The sequence below is a fragment of the Amblyomma americanum genome, unplaced genomic scaffold, assembly GCF_052857255.1.
Source record: "Amblyomma americanum isolate KBUSLIRL-KWMA unplaced genomic scaffold, ASM5285725v1 scaffold_164, whole genome shotgun sequence".
Classification (NCBI taxonomy): Eukaryota; Metazoa; Arthropoda; class Arachnida; order Ixodida; family Ixodidae; genus Amblyomma; species Amblyomma americanum.
In genome coordinates, this window is record NW_027526636.1 from 10,471 (window position 1) to 34,237 (window position 23,767).

Below are 23,767 nucleotides of genomic sequence, written 5' to 3' on the forward strand. Positions count from 1 at the left end.
ATCGCAATAATACGTTGCTTGAAGAGCCAGTGTCGTGGTAAGTGTTACTTTCCTGTCCACTTGTCTTTGCGCTAATAAGCTTTTTAAAGTAGGACCTAACTAGCACATTTAAGTACCTTGGTGCAAAGATACGTATTTGCATATAGCCGTAGAACTTATATGCCACGTTGTTCTGGGGATTTATTGTGGCACAGAAATTGCACGTAGAAGCCCAGCAGAACATGCAAGTAAGGTCGTCCCCAGGTTTCATTTAGCTCGGGCTCTGAAAGATGTGGTGGGAGATGGACATACACGTCTCAGCAGGGCAATGGTCATTCCGCTAGACACAACGGTTACAGAATTTTATACTTCTATCACTCGAGAAACGAGCAACATGAACATAATTCAACAATGATGCACATTGGTAGGTTTTCAAGGCGCTGATTTTAAAGTTCGCGCCTATTTGAAATCGTTGGCTTTGTCGTCAGTAGAAGGCGCCAGGGATAATGGGTGTTCTCTTCTCAGATAAAGTTGTCCGAGGGTTAGGATTTCTAACAAATGTAAGCTGCCCTCATACCCACGTGTTATCTCACTCACGGCTAGCATTCCGCCTGTCGCCCCTGGTCACTCGGCGCTCGATTTCGGGTGGTATGGATCTCGTCGAGAAGGCAAAGGAAGCCGCTGCCCAGAGAGCAGTCGACAACCACGTCAAGGTGAACGGCCGCTCTATGCTGCACTTTTCAGAAGTGGGGAAGTTTCTTTCACTAAGTGGTTTTGATAATTAACGTGCAAAGCGTTTCTGAGTGTCTTTGACGTGATTCGTGGCTTACTACTGAATCTATGCCATTGCACGGTGCCTATTTTTTGTCGCGTAAATGTGCGAAACGTTCGCACATTGACAACGCCAGAGCATGGTCAAGAGTTAATTCGGCGGGAGCTTATTTTGTGTGTGTGTTTAGAGCATAGCATGTAGTGTACCGTCAAGTTTATTGCTTGAAATTTCCACCGGACCGTTGCTCGGGTTCAGTGCACCCGAGATTGAGGCGCACCATTGGAAACTGATAAGTTATTTATCGGATGCTCAAGTGGTTTCAGAACTAGCAAAGTCGCCAAGTGGAATGTTTTTAAGATTAGAGTACGTTCCTCCTTAGTTTCATATTTTGTCTGCAAACTTGCGAAAACCCAGCTGGTCAGATGGCGTAATCCGCTGTTTACAGGGGATTACCGATGCACGGGTTTTTTTCCTCTCTACCGTGACGATTAATCATCTATTGCGCCGAAACGTTGTTTTGAGGTTGTCGATTTTGGCTTCGCGCATGTAGTCACGTGTAACATGTAATTAACAACATGGAATCGTTGTGTGTGACGTGAAGAGACTCAAACCTCGATGTGCTGGAGTTTGCTGTCATCCAGTTTACGTTTTGGGTATGTGCCCATCATCATTTCAGCGTCTGTTCCGCTTTGAATTCTGGGATTTGTAGAGCTTACGAACACAATGCATTGTTGCAACATTCGAGTGTATATTTAGTTTCATTCATTATTTTTCAACCATGAGTAGACAGTCAGCAAGCATGTTTCTGTATGTTTACTGCTGAAATAGGCTGTTTCTTGTGCTTGAAGTTGATGTTATGTGGCTTTGCATTTTGCAGAACAACTTCATTGTGGGCATTGGAAGTGGAAGCACTGTAGTCTATGCGGTTGAGCATCTGGGTATGAAAAAATTTATTCATTCATTCATACATTCATTCGTACTTTATTTTGCAGAAAAACTTGACGGCCTCCTGGGCTAAAAGCTAAATAAGCAGCTTGACGGGGCCCAGGAGGCTGTTACAAGGCACTGTTGCGAAGGGCAAAAATACATGTAAGGATTTACAGCAGTACATACCATATACTCAAGAAATTGATAGGAAGAAACACGATAAAAGACAATGTCCTTTTGGTAGAGAAAGAAAAATAAAATTCAACATACATCACATGCATCGCAGTGAGACATGAATCAAATATTCAGTAGAGAGAGTAATGTAGCACCACAAAAAAAGAAAAACACTATGGTTCACAATTTCGCAAAGTACTGACTCAATCTCTTTGGGGTTATGTTGTTTGTGTCTGAGTACATATTAAGTTTTAATGGAAGGTTATGTGCTAGTAATTAGCATTTGTAATTTGTGTGAACATGTGGATTTCCCAAACATCTAGACATCTTGTGTGTATATTAGAAGTACGATGTTTTAGGGCGGCTAGAGGTGATAAAAATTCTTTGATCTCTGTAGGAGAAAAGTAGGCTGCTTGCAGTAAGTAATCGATATGTGAATAAGTTGTCTACTCTTACAATATTTAAGGAATAGAATGCATACTTTGTAGCGGACATTAGTTCAATATTTGCAATGTAGCAGATTATCTTTTTCTGTAAAACAAGAAGTAGGTTAAGATTAGTCTGTGTTGTGGTGCATGAAACTAGAGAACAATAGTTTAAATATGAGTTGAACAAGGTGTGATACACCTGAAGTTTAGCTTTTACTGGGAGCAGCCTGTGACAACGCGATACAATGCCCGCTAGCGCCGAAATTTTTTTTTTCGTAATGTAGTTAATGTGTGCATGCCAACCTAAGTTTGAACAAAAATATACATTAAAGATTTGATGGTCATTAACGACGTCTATATTGTGGAATTCAAAAATAATTGGGCGTCTTATTGCAATAGGTTTGCTTTGAGCACAGAATATAATGGCCTTTCTCTTGTTAGGATTTATCTTAATGGCATTTTGTTCGGACCATGTGGAAAGCTTTTCCAGGATTTCATTGCACTTTATTATAAGTCTGTCGCTATACTTATCCCAGGGATAAGTATAGTTCTATCGTCAGCATGTCTGATAAATTGTATTGATGTATCTATGTTTACAATGTCATTTAATTATGTATGTGTTAAATAACAGTGGCCCTAAAATGCTGCCTTGCGGGATGCCATGTGTAATTGGTGGCCGAGAAGATATATACCCATTCTTTCTCGTTATTTAGTTCTTTGGTTCCTTTGTGCACTCAGTTTAATACAAAATTTATTTTGGACTGAAGCAATTTAAATTCTTACTGCTGCTTGCAGACTATCAGATGTCTAAACCTTTTCCTAGAGCTTATCTAGTCAGTACTAAATGTAAAATCACTATGTTTATTAATAGCTTGGTTGCGCCTAAATTGTAAACGAATTAGCGAAGAAGAAAATGGACACTCGGCACTCCATCCATTTTGTGCAACTCGCACGAGTTCTAAAAACGAGAAGGTTATTCTTCTGAAGAAAATTGTGCAAGCGGTGATTCTTACTTTAACTGAGATGCGTGTTGCGTTTGTAGCATAAGAAAACTATTTGGCCTGTTCCATAGGCAAGACAACATATTTTGGAACAGTTTGTTCTCGTTCCCTTCACAGAACTGTCATTAGCTGTTGTCTCTGCTTAGGAAATCGAAGCAGAATGAAAATAGAAACTTCGTAAGAATTGCAAAAATAGCTACAGACCTTACTGTATGTTCAAAAGTTTGGATGTTTAATTAATCCTTTCAGATGCCATTTATCATTTTGATTGATTGAGTGAAAACAAATATTCTTTGAACTAAATAGCATATCCAGGCCTCAGAAATGCCAAATCGTTAGTTTTCCAATGGAAAACACCAGTGGTTAATTTTTTGCATGCACTTTTTACATGCAAAATTTTTTACAAGCTGTTATAATACCTGGAAGCTATAATATTAAAACACCAACATTTCTGAAATGAACACACTAGGAATAGTGACATAATTTTGTACTTCTAAGCTAGATGCATATACGGCAGAAATCCAGAAGAGAAATAGACATGAGTACTAACACCAAAATCTGTCGTCAAGAAAATGACATTAGGTGTGGTACCAAGCTCACGGTTCCGTCAATATGTTTTGCTGCGTGAGCTGTTTGGCATAAGAAATCACCCATTTACAAGGTGAAAGATGCTAGATTAGCCTCAAAACAAAGAAATTAGTGCTACACATTATGATGAAATTCGTGCTAGCACGGTGCACATTCTGAGAAAAAGCTGTGCATTTGCAATGTACACAGTTTGATGCAAAGCATCTGAAAGGGTTAAGGCTGCGCAGCATTTTTTTATAGTTACACCAAGCAGTTTTTTTCAGTGTATTTTGGGATAGCTTACTTGTAAGACCTTACATGTGTATGAGCTTTACAGTTGCAATTAAAGGTTTTGCTTGCTCTTCTAATCTGGCTTGACTGCTCTAGTTTTCTGTTGAGGTGTAGTTTACATGCCATTCTTTTTTTTCCTGAATTAGCATTTAGTATTGGATAAGCTTTGCTGATCTGTTAATGAATAGTCAATTTTTTTTCTCATTTTCATATTCATGATGCATTCATTTTGCTTGCATCTTTGCGCCTGTAGTTTCTCCTTGTCTTTACATGTGAAATTCTTTTCTAATTCAGCTCGTAGGGTAAAAGAACATGGATGGAAGATATCCTGTGTGCCTACGTCATTCCAAGTGAGTTGTGCTATATTTCAAGTTTTCCTACTTCTAAGTGTGGAGCTTGCAGTGCAGGGAATGAGTTTACAAGATGTGTGCTCTCTAAGTATCTTGTCTCTATGAGTTTCTTTAGTCTTTAGTCTGAACTGATTTCTACAATGCAGATAGCGTTATCCAGCTGTTTACATTTTGGTACTTGTCCACTTATCTTGAGGCATACTTTGGCTGCATGACTTCTCTGCAGACATCCTTGTTAATGCTGTATTCTTGAAGGTGCACTTCCTTAGAGCTTTACTTGGGCACTGTGTGCTCTCCATATTTTGATATTCATGTGCCTATGGAATGCAATGAGCAAGTGCTTAAAAGTTTTAATGAAAATTTTTTTTTGCATCTGATTAAATGCTGTATCAAGGTAAATATTCACAATTCCTACATTATGTGAGCTTATGCCCTGACAATGAAAAACTAACTACATCAGTTTGTTAGCATTGCAGTAATTCAAGAAAAAGATTTGTTGCCAGTTCACAATACTGGGCCGTTCAGTTGCAGTCAATTTGCACAACTGGTGCAAGCTCCAGAGACCATATCAGGGGGCTGTGTTCTTGATGCATACCATTAAAAGAGTGAATTTGCTTGCGAAAATAGCCAGTCGGAGCAATACCTGTATTTCGTTTTCTGACCTCTTCTAGCTTATAATAACTCAACTTTCAGTGAAAGTAGCATACTTGTCATTACAATGAGGTAATGCATAGATGCAGGCAAACTTCAGTTTGTCCTCAGTGTCCCTTTAAGATTGCGAATGGTGCGTTGATCTAGAGGCTGTTGTTTGCAAGCTACATTTTGAGGCGCAAACCGAAGCTTGGTATTCCACAAGGGTAAGGGACAGTGTCAGACAGTGCGCAGAACAGCAGTCAAGCAATAGGAGCACATCCATTTATTTACTCCATACTTAGAGTCTCATACAAAGAGAAATTCGGGAAAGACGACATTGTCCACACGTTTGGGGAGCTGTTGTACTAGTGCAGAATAAGTGGCGGGACCTTGTCATAATTGTTATCATAATTGCAACATGTCAAGAGAGTGAATCTTTATTTACTGGTTTTTTCATGTATACATTTTTTACTTTGGAAGTTGTAGGTTTTTTTGGGCAGCTGTTTGAAAAGCACCAGTATTTTGTCACAGTTAAACACATCTTTGGAGTCAAAGATTTTGAGATGGCAGGAAGTGCAGCATTTTTATGTTCAACAATTGCATCGCCCACTGCCTCATTTTCACCGCATTCTGTGGACCTGCTGTGGGGGTTCAGTGGCTTTGGCGTTAGGCTGCTAATCCCAGGATCGTGAGTTCGATCCCGGCTGCAGCAACTGCATTTCGATAGAAGTGAAATACAAAAACGCCCATGTGCTGTGCAATGTCAGTGTATTTTAAAGAACTCCAGGTGGTCTAAATTAATGTGGAGCCTTCCACTACAGTTTCCCTCGTATCCAGTGTGTCACTTTGAGATGTTAAACCCTACAATCCATAACTCACCACATTGTGTATGGAAGACAATCCTGTTGCTCTCGCTCTTCCAACAACCGAACGGAATGTTAGCTGCAAAGCCATCATGTCTATGTCTCAAAGCAAACTCTAGAACCTTCTTGATAAGTGAACCTAATACTGAAATGTTTGATGTGCAACTTTGAATGGAGCCACTTTACAATCAACAATGTCAAGTGTATGCTGTTAGCTTCTGCCTCTTCAGATTACTTTCATTCGTGATTGTAGTTTTGTCTTTTTCCTTCTGTTTATCTTAAGTAGATGTAATTTTTTTCAAAACACTAAACATTTTTGCAGTTTTCTTATGTTGCCTTGTTGGTGGAAACTTTGTGAAGCAGCTTCTGCTTTTCTTATAGCGATCAGTGGCTCTCAGTTGGTGTGCCGAGTTCAGTGCAGCAAACAGAGATGACTCTGACAACTGCAAAGGGTCACTTGCAGAGCACTACATTGTAAACTAGAGAAAACGAGGTTGACACTTGTGTGGCAGCTTCAACACCCTAGTTTTTTCTTTGTAAATGCTTATAGAGTCAGTTTGCTTTTGCCTTTTGTAATTTCAATTTCAGCTTGCTTGCTCTGCTGCAGATTCACTGGTTTTGAAGCTCGATATAGGAAAGCCTGATGGGCTGTTGTCTGTATTCGTGTTTTTATTAAAGCTGTGCATACTGCATAAGGAAAAAGAATTGACATATGGCATCTAAGTAAGGACCATAGTTTTACTTTACCGTATCCTTATCTTCACTCTACGCAGTGTTACTATATGTATCAATATTCTACTGTGATAAAGTTTCAGCAGTGCTATTAACTTCATTTTTTATTGTTACTGATGGCCTGAATTTGTGTTCAGCTTGCTATATACCAACTGTTTGTATTTTAGGCAAAAGAATTGATCCGGAAACATGGTCTTGTGATGACAGATTTGGAAGAAAGCCCTGAAGTAAGTTGGCCAAGAGTGTTGTGAAGTTTTTGTATGGTTTTGTGGCCGAGCCTATTATAAAAGTTGTAAGCCTTTGAGGGTCACTTTAAAAGTAATTTCCCCAATTTTCCTCAGTGCTAACTATAGTAACTGCAAATATCATGACGACACCTCTTTGTAGGCGTATTGACAGCTACTACACCTGTCTTCTGATGTAGTGCTCATTAATGGCTGTGCATTTTGCACCAGTAATGAGTAAGCGGCTTGCAACCATGCCGATAAATGGCTTTACCAGTAGAGATGACGCACTACTTCACAGTGTCCATGACAGCGCCATTCCTATGAAAATCTTCTCCATGCAACCTATTTGTCTCAATCTCTGAGATGGGAGGCACTCGGTACCTAATCCAGACAGTGTATTCACTGTGTTGAACAGTCCTGCCAGGATTTGCAGTATGCTGCGTGGTGTTCAATCTGGTATGAGGTCTGGTGTCATCATGACATGTTACATGTGGCCTTGCTCCTGACACTTTTGCCTACAACTTTTTTTTTTCAGTGTTTTGAGAAATTCAGAACAATGATACCTTTTGTCTTCAAAAGATGGTGCAAATTACTTTTTACGTGCTGAGGGATGTTCCTTGACCCTTTGTTGGGGCTATGAATCTATATGTTGCTACTGCATGAACTGGCACGTTGACTTGTGGTGACAGCATGTTTTGTCAGCAGTGGTGATGCTATCGAGCAAACCGTCACCATTAGTTGTGTATTGGCTCATTGGACCATGGCAAGCTTAGACACAATGTTTTTTCTGTTCCTTTGTGAGCGCGCAAGGCTTGCACAGATGTTGCAGTAATGCAGAGTTGCCCACTTTGTTGCAAATAGCCGTCGTGGTGGCTCAGTGGTTATGGCGCTCACCTGCTGACTCGAAAGAAGCGGGTTCAATCCCGGCTGTGGCAGTCGCGTTTCAGTGGAGGTAAACTGCTAGAGGACCATGTGCTGTGTGATGTCAGTGCATGTTAAAGAACCCCAGGTGGTCGAAATTATCCGCAGCCCTCCACTACGGCGTCCCTCACAGCCTGAGTTAAACCTCACAATCCAGACAAACCAAGCTTTGTTACAAATGTATTGAAGCTGATGTCCAGCTTCATACAGAGTTCTCTGGCCATGACTGGCAGATTTCTGTCTCGATCAGTATGGTTAAAGCGCACAGTATGCCTGACAGAGGCTGCAACACTTAAGGCAATTGTACCTCACAATGCAGGGAACAAAAAGCTGGAATTGCAATACAGCCACTAAGTCTCTTTACCTTTCCACATAAATCAACCCAGCAGCACACACTTCTTGCATTACAACGTAAAGGGAAAACCTGAAGAATGTGAAATACAGGTACCTGTTAAAAACGATTAAAGGTGCCTATAGCTTTTACACTTTTTAAACTCAGTTGTGTGTGTATTGGATTTTATTTCTTCTGTGCTACAAACCATATCATTTAGTTAGCAACATTTCAGAAGGGCTAAATTCTGGGAACCGCACTTTATTTGTATTCTAAATTGTTCTGAATAAGTTGTGGTGAATAAGTTGTGGTTATACTGTATGTGTCTTTTGAATTAAAGATGTCATCAACCATTGTTGGCACCTCTGACTGCTGATAAATTATCAGTCCATCGAGGGTTTACTGTATTTGCTTGCACAATGACCACACTTTTAAAAAAAATCTGTCAAGATTTGGGGGTTGCATTATTGTGCAGGGTAAAATATCCAGAAAAAAATTTTTAAGTGGTAAAAGCAGGACAGAAAATAGGCTACATAAATAAATATTTTATCAGATACAGCTTTCCAGAAACGCATGCTGCAGTACAGTTTCCTTCCTCGAGAGCGTAGTCCATAACTTTTGTCTCAAACCAGTCCGTATTATAACTGGTTAGTGGGCGATGCTTTGTAAAGAGCTCTCAAGTAGAGGATACTCTAGCAAAAGTCCGCAGTATTCAGCACAAAGACCAACCACAACAAGTTTCATTTGCTATTATTCTTGTTGTGTCAGGTCGAACAGAGAAACCCATGCGACCAGCCGTTGTTGCTGTTGATTTGCATATTCTTCAAGCAGCATTTTTATTGGCTGTTGATTCCATAGGTTGAGATGTTGTAGTCTTGAAATTTGACCGATGGTGCTTTATAGTATAGTGTAGTTGTTCCGGTGGTCACAAAGAGGTGCCTGCTAGCATTCACTACCATCAGGAGCGGACTGCGTGCAAAAAGAATTGGGTGTGTTCCTTACGTGAGGGAAAAAAAAGATAGCACAGCATTCATTATTATCAGGAGCGGTCTGCATGCAAAAAGAATTGGGTATGTTCATTATCTGAGGGCAAAAAAGATAGCACTTTTTGACACCCGAAATTGGGGGGCGCATTCAGTATGCGAGCTCGTTCATTACACAAGTAAATATGGTACATGTTACTGTCAAATGGCTGCAAGAGAAAGTTGAGCAGTGTGACAGCTGTGCACGGCTGTCTTGGATGTATCTCATGGTTTTTCTTGGGCCAAATCAGGCCCGATTTTCTTGAGTATTTTGGGTTCTGCTTTCAGCTGAATGTGGCAATTGACGGTGCTGATGAAATTGATGCAAAGTTGACACTGATTAAAGGAGGCGGCGGATGCCTCACTCAGGAGAAGATTATTGCATCTTGTGCGAAGGAATTTGTAGTGGTGGCTGACTACAGGTGAGGAAGGTTTACATTTGCATCTAATAACCATGTAATCTTTTCATAGCCATTTCTTGTCTTCTGGATTTCAATGATAGTTGCCTCTGCCTCACAGGCTTCATAGTTTCAGGAATAACTTTCTTTCACTTAAATTCAGCCTGTTGTTAGAATGTGTTCTTCTCTTGTTTTATTTTGGAGTCATTTGTTCACGCCTAAATTTGAGTTCAGTATGGCAGTTGCTGGCACAAACACTAGACACAAAAAGAAAAGTGTGGGAGAACCTTTTCCCCCTTTCCATTTATTTCATTATGTTGTGGCTAGTTTGCTGCATTGGTAGTACTAGGTTAGGTCTTCTCGGCAAGATTTGGTGCTCATTGCAGTTATTATCAAAGGTTTTTGGCTGTATTGCCAATGAATTCCAACTACAAATGACTGCTGTTCAAAGGAAGACTTCAGAATAGCTGTCAATTTGAAGGAAAATAGATTAATAGAGAAGCTTTGAACAGTTTTGAAATTTGCAAAGGGAGGAGCATAGTTAATGCTTGGCCACTGTGCTGGCAAGCTTTTTCTGTCCAGCGACTTCAATTTCATTATTTATAGAAGATTACCCAGTGAGATGCCACAAATTAGTGAAAGCATGTTGATCGCTACAGTCATAAATATTGGAGACATTTTTTAGGAGTTTCTCGCTGCTGTCTGTGGCATAGTTCTTGCATTTTTATGCTGTGCTTTTATGCGCCTTGTGGTATTCCTACACCTGCTTTTTGGTGCCGTAGTGCAGTTGATTACAGTCTAGGAGAGGGTTTATTTGTCAAGCATTAGTGCAACTAACTGTCGAACACTAGTTTTGACAATTGGTTTGTTACCTGAGCTTGGCAATATCACGGTTGAAACCGCATTGTAAGAAACCTTGCTGTGTAATGTTGAACCTTCATATATTCTGTGTTGTGATTCATGATAGCAATTGCATATGAAGTGTTTTAAACAAGAAAGTGAAACTAAAGTGTTTCATTTCATTTTGATACTCCTTGAACAATGAAGGTGATGCCTGGCTACAAGAAATATCTTAGCCCAAATTCTTGCAAAATATTAATTTGGTCCGAATGGCTCATATAAGACCTCCTGACTTGCTACATAAATTTCACAAAGCAGAGATTTGGAGCTTTGCATCTTTCTTACCTTGCAACGAGTATTCAGAGAGGCGTCAAGGGGCAGAGTCACCAAATTTTTTATTGTGTGTTCTTTTTAAGTGACACATAAGACAGTAGTAAATATAGAGCACTATGCGAAATTTGTCTGTGTGCAGTAGACAACTTATAATTGAATTTATTCTCTTGCGTAGCTTCAGTTTGAGCAGCTGACAGTGGGTGTGAAGTCACATGTACATGTCCCTCCAATATGTAAGGGAAAAAAAAAATCTGAGCATTCAATTGATGATTACTGCCTAATTATGTGGGACAAGCACACTTTTTGTTCTCTAACTAGTTTTCCTTTTGGTGTATAATATTCAAAAGTTCAACTTTAGTTGAGAAACAACCAAAAAATTCCTCTTTTTGGGCAGATAGATTGTTCTCTTTCATGCTGGAGGTATCTGCATATTTAATATCATGAGGTGTACAGGTACTGCAATATAAAAAACTTTTGTTCCTTAGTTGTCATTGTGACTCCTTGGACAAGCTACTAGCATAAGAGTTGTAGAGTATTTAACAAAATGGCGATTATATTGTAGCTCTTGTATGCCTCACTTGATCTCAAACCTTCTTGACTTCGTAGTAACTGCTCGGCTACTGGGACTGAAATCGAAACTGCATGGGAGAAGAGATTTAACTTAAAATTGTTGACTTGGCATAGACTAATTCTACCAAAAGGAGGGAACAGAATAAAAAATTTGGCATCTCTACCTCATTAAGTAGTTGGTAGTTTGGGCATGGTGTTATTTTGAGACTGTGCATATGATGTTCAAGTTTTTCTTTTGTCAGGAGGTATTGAGTTTTGAGACAAGAACTGGTAGATTGAGTGTTCTGCGTAACTTGGTAACTATTGCATGTTATAACAGAAGTGTTAAATGTGAATTGCTAGCAAATTTAAACCAAAAATTAGCCTTTGAAGCCTCTTGAAGCTTGTTGTTTTACTCAAGCACATTTGAACTTATAATGACTTGTTTCCACCAATACTAGGGTGGATAATTCAGGAACCCTCTGACGTGTGTTTGGTGGAATAGAGGGGCTTTGAATCTTAAATGGCAAGCATTAGCAGTTTCATGTGCATGGCTAGCAATTGGGTGTACAGCAAGTGGGTTACAGTTCCATGCTTGTGTGCATCCCGTCCATGAACAGGCTACTACACTTCACCCAATGGAAATCATTTTCTAACCCTGTGCGTGGTGTGTTAATAACAGCCTGCTCTCTTTCTCCTCTGCATTTTAATCTTTCCTGTTTGAAATTGCAGAGCACACAAGTGTTCGCTGTCCATTCACAAAGAGCCGGTGAACCACTTGTTTCATTTTCAGCGCACTGTAGCACTGCTGTGAGAAACGTTTATATCTACCACATCCATTGTTATCTTCCTGCAGGAAGGACTCCTCTACACTTGGTGAAAACTGGAAGAAGGGCATTCCTGTTGAAGTGATACCTATGTCCTATGTCCCTGTGCAAAGAAAAATAGAAAAGCTGCTTGGTCATAAGGCAGAGTTACGGCAGGCAGCTAAGAAATGTGTAAGAAAATTCCAGAAAATTTGTAAAATGTGCTCTAAGTACATATTACTAAGACAGACCTTCCCAGTTGCTGTCATACCCGAGATACTTTGTGGACTGGTGTGTATAAGCTGGGACCTTATCAAAGAGGGGCAAGTGTTTCCTAATATCAACATCTTAATCCATATCATATATAAATTGGTCTGCCAGTACTGTCCGCTGCTGAGTGACTAACCCCAGCTAGGAGGTGCAATGGAGAAGGCGTAATGGTTTGAGTGGTAGATGTGGGCTAAAAAGAAAAGGGTGGGTATAGTGCATATGAATGTACACCACAACTCCAGCTTCATCAGATATGTAGATTAGGTTAGCTGCATGCTGTTCTATGAGAGCAAGTTAGTGCAAAAGGATCAGAAGCGCTTCATCAAATATTAAATTGAACACAAATGTACATGAAGCTGTAGCCGATTAAAATCAACCCTTGGCATTGCTGAAGTGGAGCAGGACTTCTTTGAGGAGTTTGCAGGCATTTCCTTCAAATTGTGGAGGAGAGTTGCTCAAACTGAAGAATTGCCTTACAGTCCCAACTTAGCCCCTGTAACTACCACTTGCTTGTGCTAACAAACGCTCATCTGGGCTAGCAGCAGTTCATAACAAAATGGGCAACATCAGTCACACACATGCAGCTGGTACAGCACTTCAAAAGAAGTTTATGCTGCAGGCAGTGGTGTTAGCAGAAATTTTTCTTGGGTGGCGCTCAGGTCAAATGACCGATGGTGGGGTGTGCAGATGGGGCAGTACTGGGAAAGAACAAACAAACACAAAGCTAGAAAAAAGCAAGAAAGCTTTCTGGTGCAAGGCAGAGCAAGCGGGCACTTGGAAGACTTTTCTTTTTGCGTCTTTATGAGAAAATGAGGGGTCCCGCTTACTGGCTGGGTGATCAAGCGAAAGCAGGAGATTACGGAGGGAGCAGTACAAAAATGTTTAACCCCTGACAAATGGGAATATCAGAAACACATCAGTACAAAAGGGTGAAAGTGATGGCCACGCTCTGCTTCCAAACAGTGTGATATCAGAGGTCATCTTGAGCATGCCAGAAATATGGCGTGGTTGGTAGAAGCATCCTTTCTAACTGGGCCTCTCTGCAGAGCCGAACACCATAGACTTTCTGATAATGAACATTTTTTGCTTGAGATTGAGCATTAGGGATGCTTTGAGAAATATCACCATCCAGCCCAATGAGCACCATGATCACAGTTGGATTTGTTCAGAGCTTGGGGAAAGTGATGGAACAAACGAGAGCTACCTGCTTGTTCTCAAAAATTGCGTGTAAACACAAGTATGCACAGTGAAAGCTCTATGCTTACCAGTAATGAATGCACACCACAAATCCTGGCAGGTCTTTACGGCTGTCGTTTTGCTCTTTGTATGGCTTGTAAATTCAGTCTTCACCCTTCTTTATCATTTGAAGAGCTGACAAAATTGAGGTTGCTGTTTAATCCTGCGGGCATTTGTGCATTCCACTGTGCAAGAATGCAACAGCACCAAGAAAAGTGCAGATAACTGTCGCAACAGAAGGTCCACGCAGCCTGCATCCAAATTTTCTTTGCAGCCAAGCCACACCATGTCAGTCGTATGTGCGCCAATACATCCCAGATGATATAGGCCAGGAAAGATTTCCAGGTTTTGAGACCGGTTTCGTTTCTTCTGCAGCTGAATGTTTTAAGCATGGTGGTCCATTGTTGCAGTCGGTAATGTGACATAGCCTGAGTATGTGTGAATTTGGCAGTACTGCCCCCTCTTCCCCCTCCCCAAGAGGCTTCACTGCCTCCCTGTGTGGAGCACTGAGGGCGGGTGCGGATTTTTTATGTCAGCGAAGCCTGTGCGGTGGTCATGTTTTTTGGAGTGATCCACCATCAGTTTCGCATTCTTAAACATCACTCTGTGTTCGTGAAGTCTTCCATAAAGCTTGTCATCTCACTGATGCAAAGGCACTCGGCACGTGACCCTTGATTGAACCAATCCTTCGGCATTTTTTTTTTTCGAGAGTTTTCAGGACATGGCAGTGGAGGCTAATGTCCGAGCTCCGAAAATTGCTTCTGGATTAGTTGAATGCCCTGCTTTCCAAGCGTATAATACACTTAGAGCTGCTTGCTAATCCTTTAAAGGGATACTGGGGCAGTTTTTGAATTTGCTAACCTTCTAGGGTTCTCAAGTTACTCACGGTTGTAAAGTTACAGTGGAGACCATTTATAGCATAACCACTTTTAGAGCAGAACCGGTAATAACATGGGTTTTTCTGACCACTGGTATTGCTGCCATAGAACTCAGTGTATGAGTAGACCGCTTAATACGCAGGCGCAAAAACCAGAATGCCGGTTAAAGCACTGTTTTTGGTAGGCAAAGGGTGCAGCCCGCAACAGAGAGACCGTGGGATGCGCGCGATGAAAAGAGAGAGGGAGAGAGATGGAGGAGCAGGCAGCCCCGGCGGCCTCGAAGTACCTGAAGGAAGGGGAGGCGCGTACGTCATGCTGGCAGTGCCCAATCCGGGCGTGCGCTGAATAGAGTGCGGGGTAAAAGCAGTAGTGCAGCTGTCATTTTTATTTTATTTTCAGCAGTTTCTTTGCTGCGTTCAGAGCGTGCTTGTTGTGCTCTCTGGTTCTGCCGCCATGGCGTCGGCGTCTTCAAGCGACACGAAAAAGCAGAAAGCATTATCGCTTGAAACGAAGGAATGCATTATGAAGGACATTGAGAGCGGGCTGAAGAAGGCAGCGGTAGCTGCAAAATAAGGCATATCGGACACAGCCGTGTCGACAATCTTCAAAAATAGGGGCGAGGTGCGGCAGCAACTGCGGCAAGATTCTAGTTCACTGTCGCGGAAGAGAATTCATGTGTCAAAGTATGAGGACGTGAACGCAGCGCTCTTCGGATCGTTTCGAGAAGTTGGGCCTCAGAGCATACCAGTCAGTGGCCCGATGCTCCAACAGAAAGCTAGGTGCCTGGGTGTTCTTTTAGGCCACGACGACTTCAACCCCCTTAATAGGTGGATACAGCGTTTTAAAGACTGCCATAGCATCAGCTGCAAAGTTGTGTGCGGTGAAAGCGGAGAGGTGAAGGACGAGACCATCGCAGTCTGGCTCCGCTTAAATTTAGAAACCATTCTCTCGACGTACACGGACAGAGACATTTATAATGCCGATGAAGCAGGCTTATTTTATAACCTGCTGCCCAACTGCACTCTCGCGCTGAAAGGTGAACCCTGCTCGGGCCATAAGGCTTTAAAGGAACGTGTAACAGTGTTGTTTTGGGCAAATATGGACGGCACTGATAAGCGTCGCCTGTTTGTCATTGGCAAATTGGTGAGGCCGTGTTGTTTCAAGACGCGTGAGTATTTGCCAGTAACGTACAAAGCAAACAGAAAAGCATGGATGACGCGAGAGCTTTTTACGAGCTGGCTTTGCAAGTTTGATGAGGATATGGTGCCAGAGAAGCGGCGGGTTGTGCTCATCCTTGACAACTGCACAGCTCATAACATCCACCCCAGGTTGACTGCAGTCAACTTGAAATTTTTGCCAGCCAACACTATCGCCAAAAGTCCGCCCCTTGAGCAGGGCGTCATTGCCACTGTAAAGGCAGTGTACAAGAAACACATTTGTGAAAGACTTCTGCTAAGCATGCAGCAGCAGCAGCACCTTAAGGTGCATTTAAGGGGTGCAATTGACATGGTTGTTGCTTCATGGTGGCAGTTGAAAGCCAAAACAGTAAGCTAGTGCTTTCGGAAGGCTGGCTTCGTATGTAATGCCAAAGTTTTTGAAGGCGATGAGCAGAGCAACACCATCGATGGGGCAGTCAACGCTGACGACGTGGTCCGGCCTCGTTGAGGGAAACTTCATTTCTGCAACAGACACTTTTGAAGAATTGTCAGTGCTGATGAAAATGAGCTGGTGGTCTGCTAAGAAATGAGCACGGATGCTGCGATTGTCACAGTAGTGCGCAGTGGCATGGAGCTTGCGACCGAAGATGAATCGGATGGGGAGGACGATGTCGACCCAATGCCAGATGTGCCGTGCAAGGACGCGCTCGAATACCTGAGCAAGAAGGAAATGTACTGCGCAAAAAACAGTTTGAGCGACAAAGCTGTTCAGTGTTTAAGTCTTGTTGAGGACGAAATCATTCGAACTGCAGTGAAAAAACACCTCCAGATGAAAAATCACCGCATTCTTCTGCTAATAATGCACTTGCGATGCAAACATTCTTGGTGCTGAGTTGCAATTGTTTTGTGTGTGTGTGTGTGTGTGTGTGTGTGTGTGTGTGTGTGTGTGTGTGTGTGTGTGTGTGCGCGCGTGTGCGTGTGCGCGTGTGTGTGTGTGTGAAATGGGCTATAAATGGCGTTTTAGTTACGTGGCACTGAACCGCTTATAGCACAGATTTACGCAACTCCCGCAACTTACGTTATAAGTGGTCTACACTGTATTTTTAAAATTTTAGCTGCAACATTGGCGCAGTCATGAATTGAAAGCACGGCGTTCAAATCTCCAACATCCTGCGCGAGTGCTGCAGAGGAGAACAGCAGAGGGGGAAACCTCGTCCATGTCTGCCCACGTGACGTCACGTTGAAGAGCCACCCTAGTGAGCTTTCAGCGAGTGTTGTTTCTCTCTCTGTGTGCGTGTGTGCGTGTGTGTGTGTGTGTGTGTGTGTGTGTGTGTGTGTGAGAGAGAGAGAGAGAGAGAGAGAGAGTGAAATGGGCTATAAATGGCGTTTTAGTTACGTGGCACTGAACCGCTTATAGCACAGATTTACGCAACTCCCGCAACTTACGTTATAAGTGGTCTACACTGTATTTTTAAAATTTTAGCTGCAACATTGGCGCAATCATGAATTGAAAGCACGGCGTTCAAATCTCCAACATCCTGCGCGAGTGCTGCAGAGGAGAACAGCAGAGGGGGAAACCTCGTCCATGTCTGCCCACGTGACGTCACGTTGAAGAGCCACCCTAGTGAGCTTTCAGCGAGTGTTGTTTCTCGGGATGCATGAGTTGTCCCTCATGTTGCGTGTGTTATAGACATGCTAAACATGTTAGCAGAATTTGAGCACCACATTCAACTCGAGGTATTGCTCTGCGTTCAGGTGCACGAACAACTCTGGTTCCAACGGGTCGTCTTCCGCGGTGTCTCTCAAGCTCAAATGCTCGCTGCACAGAGGGTTGCTGCTGTGAAGAGGGAAAATTTCAAGCCAACGAAAGCAAGCGTACTCTGCTCGAAACTCTTTCTTTAGAAAGGCTGCATGCAGAGCTTGTCCCTAATGTGATCTCTAGGGGTTTCTTTCAAAAAGGCACGGCTGAAATACAACACTGTTCCTTGGATTTTTCTTGCCAATGACATGCATGTCACCATCGTCAAGAACCGCCTCTGCTAAAAGAAGAAACCGGAGGTAAAGGCTTCTACTTCCGATTCTAATTTCATTACTTTGCGACAGTTCAAGTTTCTTTGTGTGTAGCACTTTGTGTGAAATGTAGACAGTGATCAGTCCACGGAGAGTGACCCCGCGATGAGACGGGCAGACAGCTTCAGTGCATGGCTGCATCTGCATGCCTCCTACAGGCCTCTGTGCTAATCTTCACTTAACCCATCAGTGGCACAATTATTCACGTGCGGACAGGCTGTTGAGAAGAGCCCACTGTTGTGTAGGAGGTCATGGTGGCTCTGCAAGATGCTTTCCCACATGGCACACACCTGGCATGCTTACGGAGCTCCTGCAGAAGCTTTATAGAGGCTCGGGCATGTGTTGCTCTTCTTGGTGCGCGTTGAGCAAGGTTCGATTCGACGCATCCAAGCAAGCAGGCATCGAACTTGTTGATATGTGGCATCTTGTTTTTCCACCCGTTGCTGCCTCGTTATAATCATAGCTATGCGATTGAAATGAAAGCGTTTGACAGAGGTCTGTCTGGTTTGGGATGCAAATTTGAGTGAGAAATGAGCACCAACCAAGTTTTTGTAAGAAAACACGGCGTTTCGAAGCCTTACTTGGTTTCTTCGTCGAGGTGCAACTGTGGGTACAGCGCAGCTTTGCTTTTGTACATACATATAGTTGACTGCAAAGTCACTGAACTTAAACTGTGAATCTAGGAAGAGGGGAGGCTTCCGAGAGAGTGGTTAATGTTTCGTGATGCCTGCTGAATGTACCGTGACTCAAGCAGCAGCCTTGTGCACGGATTTGACTTGGTCTTCAGCATAATAGTTCTGCCAAAGTCCATCCTGTGATCATATGCCTCGCATTGCTCGGCCACAACGCTTCGCTCAATTTGACATCAGCTTTGTGCTGCTTCATTCTTTCCATGAAATACTTTGTTTCCCCAACATATAATGCCGTGCACTCGGAGCAGAGTATTTTCACTCAACGACTTCGGCCTTTCCTTTAGGATGATATTCTGGTGCTTCGGGCGGGGCAGGAGGCAACCAACAGTGGTAAAGCAGCTAATGTACTGTTCGCACCCCTTCCCTTCCGAGAATACAAGCTGAGGTTTTGCTGACGCCTTTTGCGCATGGAATGTATACAGTAGAATGCCGGTGGTACGAATCTCATGGTGTCGCGAAAAAATTTGCATCCGAAATATTGTATCATCCAAACAAACAAAATTCGTATGCAGAAGCATAAAAAATGCATTCACACCGATCTGTTTACGGCTGACAGCATTTATTCACTGCTGTGTGGCCACAGCTCGCTACTCGCAGTGCGTACCGCACGATCAGCAATTGCAACTTTGGCGATGTGCAGGCCGCACACCGTCACTCGGTGCGTGTGATTAGAGATCGCGACTTTTGCCGATGTGTGGGCAGCGCTTAGTGCTCGAGGGTGCGGTCGCGGCTCTCGCATTCGTATCATCTGTAGAGGCGAGGGAGAGAGTTTGGAACATCCGAAATTTTTTGGTGTACTCATAGTGCTTTTCTACGCCACCTTCATGTGCTTATTGGCATGAGCTGCCACGCTGTGTTGAAACCACATGAGAGAAGCTAGGCAGTGACTACAATCAGCCAAACGCGAGTGTCTGATCGTTCAGAATGTTCTCTCACACTTGGGGCGGCCCAAGCAGCTGACAGCAGCAGTTTTTAGCGGCTGAGTGTAACAGCTGCACTGCCACCTGGGCAGTGCAGCTTCCCTATAAGGCTGGCGGTGCAGCCATTTCGCTTGAGTTCTGCAGTTATGAACATGACTTTTTCTCTTTTTTTCGGTCTTCTGTAATTGAGATGGTACTGGTGGCAGGCAGAAGCGTAATAACCAATAGAGCATTGAAGATACTAGAGACCTCTTACTGTTTACCAACAATGCGATGTTGGGAGGTGTTGCCTGGTGAGCAAAAACTGCCATTTTTGCCTCTGCCTGTGCAGATCTCGCGTGTGTTCTGCGCTTCCCCGGTGCCTTTTTTGTCGCGATTAGAGCCATCTCGGTACACGTCACATAAGAGCTGCTATGCCATGCTGTCAGCAGCCAAATATTTTGCCCACCACACCAGCCACACTTGGTAGGAGACCTAGGTCAGAAGAAATCCATCAACGAGAATCAATTTCGCTTTTTGTGCTGCTGTGTCTTGCCTGGCCAGGCAGATTACTGCTGAATATGTATACCTTCAGAAATTTTTGTGGCTCATGCACTTTGGTATCCGATAATGCAAGTAGGGCAAGGGCACTATGTTGCGCTGTGGTGACGGTCTTGGCCGCAGGCATCATTTCTTTGGTCACCCCTTTCTCTGCCTTCCTTTTTTATATTTATTGTTTACTTTTCAAATTTATCTCAAGGCTGTTTTACCCTTTTGCTTGCCAGGTTTTTAGAATTATGAGCCTTGCCATTTCTGCCTTGACACCCAAAACTTTTTTAACTCATCTACCAATATAATCAGCTTTACTTTGAGCATCCATTACTAGGTATCATAGTGTCAGTTTTGTTTCAGATGGGGTGGGAGGCTCAAGAAGTGACTATGCCACTGACTGCAGGCATGGGCTATTAAAATAAAAGCTTTTTATAGACAATGGGCATTTCTTCATAATTTTGCACACAGTAAAGATTTTCTTACGCGATAGCATATAGGTTATTGTCACACAAAACATTTGCGGCTTCTCAGTGTTCAAATTCCTTTATTGGTCAAGAAGGTCGTGACGTCAGCAACACCACATGACCACAAGTGGACCAGTCTTATCACACCGGCAAATTTTAAAATCTGAGGACTCCCAGAATTTGGAATTTGTCCCACGCCCCCAAAAAGTTCCAAAGGACCCTCAAAATTTTGGAAGTAGGCCCACTCCAGATTATGTATTAAAGGCGATTTGTGGGTGGATTAGTGGGTCAGATTTGTAAAACCCCATGTGATAATCTAATGGAAGCTACTGGAACATTCTAGAAGGTGATGACTGATGCATACCGTATAAGAGCTCCATATAAGGATTCCAACGTGGTTTTGGCAGGAATACTGCGACAACATTGAACACTTGTTGTAGACACCATTGCAGGCAGCCTAAATACTGTCACATTTTCTTCTTTAAGAATAGTTAAGAAGGCCCCCGAGCTTTTTTACAATGAATGCTCAACCGAAGTTGCAGAAGACATTGTTAAGAGTGCCGCTGTTGACATAGCACTGACATATTTGCCATCAAAGCGTCTAAATTGCAGCAATTGCAGCCTTTTTATGGTAGGCCTCTAAGAAAGGAGTGGTGCTGAGTACAGCCTTGCAGTCTTGGCAACATTCCCTCACGTCTCTTTAAGTGCATTAGAACTACCACATGGAGTTTTTTTTTATTACCGCTGTATTTATGTTATGCCTGGCACAGATGCCAATCAGGGCATACAAGATCGATCTTTTATCTTAACTTTCCTTCTCTGCTACCAGTTGACAGGCTGTTGACATCCTGGGGTGAAAATTATGACAAAGAAATTACACTAATCCCTGAACTCACTAGCAGTGCATTGGCAAAGCCTTTAATTTTTAAGAAATGTGAGATCAGCTTTGAGCTCACTCGGATCATAGTAACCCCACTCGCATAAAATGCCATGAAGGGACATCACTTGGAAACTCTGTTTGCTAGTGTTCAGGCAGTTTTGAGCTCAAGCCAAATTTCTAGCAGCATGCGGCTGCATTTTTTCGCATGAACTTAAACTGCATGCACAAGATTGAGTTTGTTTACAAGGAGGAAATGGTAAAAGTGGTACTGACAACATGAGGAAGCCATGCTTGTTCATGGTGTAGAAATGGAAGGGCTAATACCATATTTCAGTTGGCGATTCGTAGCTGAGCCCTGCTTTCACGAAAGAGCACAAAATTCGTCTTGACCAATAAGAACTGGGGATTTGTATCCAGATTGCCCATTGAAGCATGCTTTTCACTTAGCGGAGCAAGAAAACGGATCTGAATCGCTGATTGGAATATGCTGTTAAACAGTGGTGAAGCAGCATTTGTGAAAAATGGAGGACATGCTGGATTATGGTGTGCATGAAATTTGTGGATGATTTCCCAAACACATACTCTGCATATCAAACTATGCATAGTATGTGTTCTAGTTGCAGTTCAGTTTTTCATTTGCCACTGCCAAACATGTAGCACACTATTATTGTGCAGCTACTGATTTGCACAAACAGAATTATTTTATTTTGTGCAAACAAGTGCTTTGGCTTGTGCACTTGTTTACCACGTGGTCATTGTGGTCAAGGTTTCAGTTTTTTATTTGAATTCTTCTTTTCCCTATTTGAACTCAAGGGACCAGTTGTAACTGACAATGGAAACTTCATACTTGACTGCAAATTCACACCGCAAAAAGATTGGTCAGCTGTTAACACTGCCCTGAAAATGATTCCTGGTGAGTAGGCATTGCTATACAATTTACGCAGGCTATTTGTCTTTCACTGAAAACAACAATGGTAACTGATAAAATTACTGTAAAGCTGCAAACACAAATAAAAAAAACTTCATCTGTGGCATAAATCTAATTCTTGGTTTGCTGTATCAAGGTTCGGCATAGTATTCTTTTCTAATTAAATGCATGACTTCTGATTTAATTATAATGATGAATATATTGTCTGTGACTGGCAGGGAACTTGTGGTGGCCTGTATTTTTGTGGGTTTTACTTTAACATTTTTGTCATTGCTAGCGAGGTTACCTAAAAGTTGCTATTGTATTCTGCTGTTTTTGTTCAGTTGTAAAAGACATTCACCTGAGTGCTTCTGTGTGGAAGTGCTTCACTGGCCCTTCTTTTTAAATGTTGCTTTTATTTTATACCTGGTCAGCAATGAAGCCTTGTGCTGAATGAGTTTTTACTGACCTTTTTCTATATGACTAACATAGGGCCAATAAGTTATCGTAACTGTTTTAAGCCTTCGTTTGTGGCAGGTTAACAAGTGATAATGGTTTATGCCTGCCGAGTGCAAGGAAGAAACCTGATAGCTTCAGTGGCTACATTTATTATGTCTTTTGCTGCTCCATTCTCGTCAGACCTTGAAACCAGAGAAACTATTAAAGGTAGTTGTGATCCATTTTGTTGGATGCTACTGTTGGATAACCTGTCTCTGACATTTAAGTGCTTTTTGTTTTGTTATGGCATCTTTGGACGTGTAGTTCTAGGGTTTCTGAAAGTTGAACTGGATACAATACATTTTTCCTTCTTTCAGGTGTTGTGGAAACGGGTCTTTTTGTTGGAATGGCACACAAGGCCTACTATGGCCTGAACGATGGCTCAGTGAATGAGAAGAAAGCTGCATGAGCGAGTGGTTCCTATTTTACTCTATTTTCTTATTCGTATGCAAAGCAGAATAATGTACAATACTTGAAGTGTGCTTTAAACTGACTTCAGCAGTGCAAGCCTATATTGGCTGGCTCGTCACCATATATGAACAATTTGTAGGTGCTGTTATTTGCAAATTAGCGGGTGGCCAAAGTCATGCATCATTTTTTATCTTCTTCAATGTGGAATAAATGCGGGTTTTTCTATTTTGGCATCATACTTCTTCCTCCTGACCGCGATCATTATTACCAGCGGTGCTCGCCGCGGTCGCTCAGTGATTATGGTCCTTGGCTGCTGACCCGAAAGACTCGGGTTCGATCCTGGCCGCAGCGGTCGAATTTCGATGGAGGCGAAATTCTAGAGGCCTGTGTACTGTGTGATGTCAGTGCACGTTAAAGAACCCCAGGTGGTAGAAATTTCCGGAGCCCTTCACTATGATGTCCCTCATAGCCTTAGTCCCTTGGAAGTTAAAACTCCCAAAACCAAAAAAACGTATAATTTTCGACGTCAGCTTATTGCAAAATCCCTTCTTGAAAGCTATTCTAAACTTAATAAACTGCTGAAACAAAGCTTTGTGATGCAGTATAGTTCACTGCAAGACAGACCTCTCCTAATAGTGCCCAACTGTTCCTGTTTTACGTCCACCATGGCCATCTTGTTCCAGCAGATTTCCCATGTTTAGCATTCTTT

The 23,767-nt window shown here is 42.4% G+C and overlaps 1 protein-coding gene across 2 annotated transcripts; it reads left to right on the plus strand.

The window, feature by feature from the left end:
- The first annotated feature begins 471 nt into the window (after positions 1-471).
- Rpi (Ribose-5-phosphate isomerase) lies at positions 472-23,291 on the plus strand. 2 transcript variants are annotated; one of them, XM_077645292.1, is made up of 8 exons: positions 472-725; positions 1,629-1,689; positions 4,434-4,489; positions 6,885-6,944; positions 9,507-9,640; positions 12,195-12,336; positions 22,056-22,155; positions 22,965-23,291. In XM_077645292.1, the coding sequence occupies exons 1-8, from the start codon at positions 486-488 to the stop codon at positions 23,054-23,056; spliced, it is 885 nt and encodes a 294-aa protein (XP_077501418.1). In that variant the 5' UTR covers positions 472-485; the 3' UTR covers positions 23,057-23,291. The 2 variants fall into 2 exon arrangements, with proteins under 2 accessions (XP_077501418.1, XP_077501419.1); XM_077645293.1 differs by having other exon boundaries at positions 474-692.
- Positions 23,292-23,767: the final 476 nt, after the last annotated feature.